This window comes from Centruroides sculpturatus, unplaced genomic scaffold, assembly GCF_000671375.1.
Source record: "Centruroides sculpturatus isolate CEXI.00-Female unplaced genomic scaffold, Cexi_2.0 scaffold2498, whole genome shotgun sequence".
In the NCBI taxonomy this organism is placed as follows: Eukaryota; Metazoa; Arthropoda; class Arachnida; order Scorpiones; family Buthidae; genus Centruroides; species Centruroides sculpturatus.
In genome coordinates, this window is record NW_019386692.1 from 15,843 (window position 1) to 22,172 (window position 6,330).

At 25.8% G+C, this 6,330-nt stretch overlaps 1 protein-coding gene across 1 annotated transcript in view; it reads right to left on the minus strand.

The window, feature by feature from the left end:
- The window catches only part of LOC111615569, a 12,875-nt gene extending 11,337 nt beyond the window's left edge, over window positions 1-1,538 (minus strand). Inside the window, exon 1 of the mRNA XM_023356969.1 lies at window positions 1,400-1,538. Coding sequence (XP_023212737.1) covers window positions 1,400-1,538 — 139 coding nt within the window. The remainder of the gene's footprint in view (window positions 1-1,399) is intronic.
- Window positions 1,539-6,330: the final 4,792 nt, after the last annotated feature.

Here is a 6,330-nt window from a genome sequence, read left to right on the forward strand (position 1 = left end):
CATGGCTCCGTGTGACCTTTGGCTATTTCTCAAGCTGAAAATGCCGCTAAAAGGAACCCAAATTTAGTCGAGAGAAGACATCATGCGAAATGCGACGGACCGGCTGATAACCATTCCAAAAGATGCGTTCCAGCAGTGTTTCCAGCAATGGCAGGAACGCTGGGAGAAGTGTATACATTACCAAGGAGACTACTTTGAAGGGGATTAGGGTTTTGTACCTCAAAGTCAATAAATTTATTTTTACCGACCAAAGGTCCGATACTTTTTGAACAGACCTTGTACATCACTTACAAATTAATCGATTTCTTCCTTGTTTAATTTAATTAATTAGATTAATTATAAGAAATTGATTAATCGGAAAAATTAATCAATCGATTTCTTCCTTAAACAAGAAAGAATTTGATTAATTAGTAAATGATGTACTTTACAATATTTTAATTCGATTTATGATTGTTACACTAGTTTCTAATTCCAGGAAAATCGATTAATTATTTATATATCGATATCCTTCTCGGGGAAAGAACATATTGTAAAAATTCATGTTACGAAGATATGTTCAACCTATTCAAAATGCACGTGTTTAGACACTGAATCGCGTGTTACGATAATTAAAAATGAAAGCTACTTTGAACCTTTCATGTAATTTTTTTTTCCAGGAGATCATAAACAAACAATTAATTAATAAAATGCAATTATGTTAAGAGTAGCGAAAGGAAAAATGACAGAAAAATAAAACTACAAGTGTTCTCACATTTCTCTTATTATTCTATTTATTTGATTAAAATTTACTAATGTTGAAATTCAATTAATTATCTCGTTATGTTTTGTAATTCTCTTTATTGTAACGTTTATTTCCAGTTAACGTGAATAATAATTGTAACTTGAGATAGTAATAATGAAAGTTAATTTAAATATTAAATGTAATAATATTTCAAAGTTCAAATTGAGCTTCTCGGTGTTAATAATAATAATTAATAAAATAACATTCAAAAATCATTATAATTATTGTTTATTTTTTTATAATTGAAAATATATTATAATAATTTAATTTTATCCTGTTTTATCAGAGGTAAATTTTTAAAAATTAATTTTAATTTTATTGTATTAAACCGATTCTACACAATTCATTTTCTGATCAATAAAATTAAAATGAAAGAAAGAAAAAAAACAATATAATAAATTGCCAGAAAAAAGTTTTGGTAGAAATAATAATGACTAAAAAAGAAAATTTCTTTTATATCACATAAAAGAATGACTATTTCTTGCAAGAATATTTTGTCAAAGTCACATAAAAAAATCCTTACAAGCCACATTTGTCAGTAGAACAAGTATAGAGTTAGAGTCTTTTCATCTGACTAACATTATTCTATACCTGTCAAGGTAAGATAAGTCATTGTACCTTCTTGTATCGGTCCGGGAACACACAGATCATCTTTCACTTGTCGAGCTTCTGCAACCACATGATTGAAAACCTGTGCTTGGGTAGCAGTAAAGCATCTCTTGATGTACTCGTCAACGCAGCTGATGCTCTCCTGCATATCGCTATATAAACAAGAAAAATTATCTTATAAATTCTGCTTTTATGTCTTTCTATAACTTATTTCATCTAAACTTTATCCTACGATAAGTTAACCCAGCTTATATACTCATCAAAATGATTCTGTGGATGCGTAGAAATGAATTTAACACATTTTTCGTTTCGGTTCTTAATCCATAAACATTAAAACTCTTATTTATAGCTTATAAACGACTTAAATTAAATAAATATATTTGCATAAATCAAACTTAATACTCTTTCCGTGCCTGCAATTTATTTAATTTATTACATTAATGTAAATGTTCTTATATATTTTTTTATTGGTATAATTATATTAGTAAACAGTTTTTACATCATATTAAAATATTATGATAATTATTATAAAAAATAAAAATATCTTATTTACAAATACTGAATACATTTATTATATATAGTCAAACATTTTATATTCGAAAGATTAAAGGTTACATTATCGAATTTCTAAGTTTTAATATTTAAATTAGTTTATTATTATTATTATTTTTAAATACATAAATTGCAGAATGATTTATTTTCGAATAACTTAAGTAAAATATATAGATTTTAATCATTTTAGAGAGAATTAAATATTAATTTAATGCATTAACAATATAAATTCCATAAAATAAATCACAATTACAGTTTTTTTTAAACTTGTTCTTAATTTAATTTATTATTTTTTAATAATTAAAATATTCATTATTAAATGTAATAAATGGGATAATTGCATAAATTTTATATGATATATGTAAATAAATAAATTATGTTTATTTACCTTTGTGGATATGTTAATAATCAATATAAGAAAACAAAATAAATAATTTATTTGTTCAAAAAATTATTTATTTATATATAAAATATACATATAATTGTAAAAATTCTAAACAAAATAAACGAATTTCTTTTATTATGTATTACTTTTTATTTCCCATTCCTCTTATATGTGCAAAGAAACATCTCTTCGTCTCGTTAGAGAGAATTTCGAAAATTTTAATACAAAACTCTTCTATCGATAAATCAACAGTTACAACAACTCACTTTAAATTTGAAATGATTATTATTAATTTTTTAAATAATTTAAATTCAAAACACTCAAAACTTTGTTAATTAAACAGAAATTCATTTAGAAAGTTCAGAGAATATTTAATAACTTTAGTTGTGGGAAAACACTCTTTTCTACATCTTTTCAATGATAACAAGCATTCTTAACTTGCTGTTTCTCAGGAAAGTGTATTGCTACGTTGTTACTCTTCATCTCTCAGACACGAAAGCTTACAAAAATACGTTAATTAACTTATACGTCGAACTTATTTCTGCTTGCCAGGATTGATAAACTGGTTTTTAATAGAAAAGAATAACGTGAGTTGTTATTAAGCTTCCTTCTAAAGGAGAAAAGTTGTGAACCTCTAATTTTTTTTTTTACTTTTCTTTTTTTTTACTTTTTAAAGAACGGCTAATGCTAACATCGATCTTGGATCTAGAGCAGATGTTGCTTGTCGTTTCTTTTTGAGTTCAATAGGTAAATCCCAATGGTATCAAGGATGAAGGAAATCCTATGTGAAAGAATTTTTAAGACAGACTTTTATTATTATTATTATTATTTTATTTATTTTTTTATTCGATTCCTATACATTGTTTTCTAAAAAGTTATTCTATCCGTCAAAAACGTTATAGAATATAAATATATATTTTTTTAAATCGTGTTGTTTTTCTTTTCCTTTAACGGGTTATACGAGAAAAAAAAATTGATTCTATCGATAAATTTTTAAATTACTTTATTTAATTTTGATTACGTTTGCTACAGAAACTAATGTATTTAGTAATAATTAATGAATTAAATGTAATTTATGTTTATTTTTACTGGAATTTATCATTATTTATTATAGAGTTTTAAAACTTTATATATATATTTTTTCCTGTTATTGCTAATTATTTAATTAGGGGAGATCGGGGCAAGATCGGCATGTTAAGCTTTACTTAAATTTTGTGTAATAAATACTGCTGTAAACTGAAAAAAAAGCTTTGCATATTGTCTATTGGAATGTTACCTTACTATAGAACTGGTTAAAATCAGTTTGGAAATAAAAATAATTAAAATAATTACAACTTTACAAGAAGAGAGAAATTGACGAAGTTGCCCCGGGTATAGGGGCAAGATCGGCAACTTCTCTCTTTTTGTAAAGTTGTAATTATTTTAATTATTTTTATTAAAGTTGCCCCTGGTATAGGGGCAACAGTAATGGGGCAAGATAGGCACGTATATAAAATTATGTTATTAACAATGTATAAGTTGGAATTCACTATTAAAACAAAGAAATACAAATCCAACACCCATTTAATATTATTACAACGAAATGCAAGTTCAAAGACATATATACATGAATAACAAATGCAAACATGTTTTCATTTATCATCTGTTTGATTTTTATCCTTTGCTTCTAATGTGGCTTTATGTTGCCGATCTTACCCCGCTAGTCATGATTTCGAAACATTAAGTACAACCCTGAGAACAGAATGCCAAGCCACGATCTGGCCACGTGAATAAGTTGAAGTTACATCCTTCTAACAGGAAAAGTAACTTTCGTTATCATGGAATTATAACAAAACCTGCCAATTCAATATAAATGGAAAAAAAATATTATATGGAATTGAACGAAAATGAAAATTTGCTTGATAATTCAACTACGCTTGTTGGAGAACAATAAAAACACTACACTCAACAAGCCACCAATAAAACTCAACTGCCTAACCTATAACCAAAGTCTCCTTTTAATTTGTTTTTTAAAAAAAGCGCTTGACAAACTTGCCCCGCATGCCGAAGTTGCCCCGGTCTCCCCTAATTGATTTTTTTGTTATTAAATTGCACTTATTTTTGATTTTTTGCGCTAAGTAATCTATCTACTTCGTGAATAATCTATTTGTTTACACTATACTAATAAAATCTACATAAAATTTTGACTTTTGTGAATATGAAAGTCACGTAATTTAGTGATTTTGGAAAATTTTTTAATGGTTTTGGAAGATTTTTTATGATTTTGGAAGACAAAATCGTCTAAAAAAATCTATAAAATATTTTCTTAAATTAATAATAATATATAAAATCATACATTTAGCAATTCATAGCTACTGAAAGGTTGTATACTTAATATTTATGGGAAAGATTTGTTCACAAGTATTTAATGACTCTTTATGAGGGTGACTTTATTTATGAGAATTTATATACCGAGGTTTGCCCGTATATTCTTTTATAATACGTTAAAATAATGCAAAAAAAATATTACATACAATAACTTTTGCACACAAGATTAGACCTTATTTTAAATTTGTAAAACTTTAAAATTATAATATTTATAAAAATAGCATAATTATAATAAATCAAAATGTCATAGATCTTTTAATTATTCACAGTAATAATCACAAGATATTTCTCTAAGGATTAGATTCCCTCGTCCTTAAAAATGTCAAGCGTTATAATTATTATAAAGAATACAAAATGTTATCATATGTGAGTGTGATCTGTCATATTTTTATCGTAGAAAATTTATTATATATTAATTCAAAATGATATACTTTTCATGAATTAGTTATTTGTATCTTATAACTTTTAAAATTCTATTCATTCAAAATTAATTATTTAATAAATATATCTAAAAGTTTAGTGTAATAATTTTGAATTTTTTCCGATTATTAATAATTTATTACCGTATTAATTTATTAAATAAGTTATTTATTACGAATAAGTTATTTCACCTTTAAGATTATCTTTGATATTAAAAGTTTTTCTTTCTATTCTACTTAGCTCTTGCATTTGATTCTTTTCCTTCATAAAATCTAATTTTCTACTCCATTCAGCGCTTAAATTCTGTTGGATCATTTCTCCATAATGGAACCAATGCTTCTCGAGCAATTAACTTTTCTAATTGGGATATAGAAGTAAGAATAAAAGAAACATTTAAAACAAGATCCACAAAGTGATCGAAAGCAGGGCTTAGCAACTTCATCCTTGTTCGTAATAACAAAGCTCTTCAATCACAGCTTAACCTCTTATCTTTCAGAACACCTTAGACGTTTAATCACCTTTTCTTCCATTTTGTTTGGTCGTAATGTGGTTAAGTGGCAGAACAATTAAGATAAAAGTGTCAGCATTCGCTAGTCTAAGACAACTCCACTTTGAGAACCTTATTTTTGGCTCCTTCATCCTTTCCTTATAAGAGATCTATAACTGAATTCAACTTCCTGCTAATATAACCCTATAATAGTATGTTCATAAATATACACTGTGCCTCTAACAAAAATTGGATATAGGATACAATGGGTGAATGAAAAGTAGAAGTAAATCTCCAAAGTCAACAGTAGTGAGGTCAGTTTGTTTGTTCAACATTTAACATTTGTTTCTTCTTCTATTTAGTGCAGATGGAAACAGAAAATACAGCCATTTGTCTGTTATTTGCACAAATTATAAACTAAATTAGACATTCGTATTGATTTCAGCATTAAATTTGAATGATACCGATCTTACTCCATTTTCTGTTATTTATCTGTTATTTACAGTTCACTTAAATAACAGATTTAATTTTTTACGTACATTATTATAACATTTATTTTATTATTAACACATCTACTAAATTTCATTTATAAATTATGCTTCTGTGTAATTTAACGTTAATTATTTTTAGTAAACATTTTTAAAAACTAATACCTTCTTTAAAAATTCTCCTCTCTTTATTATTACTCTTTTATTATTTATAATTATATTTTTAAATTAAAAATACATA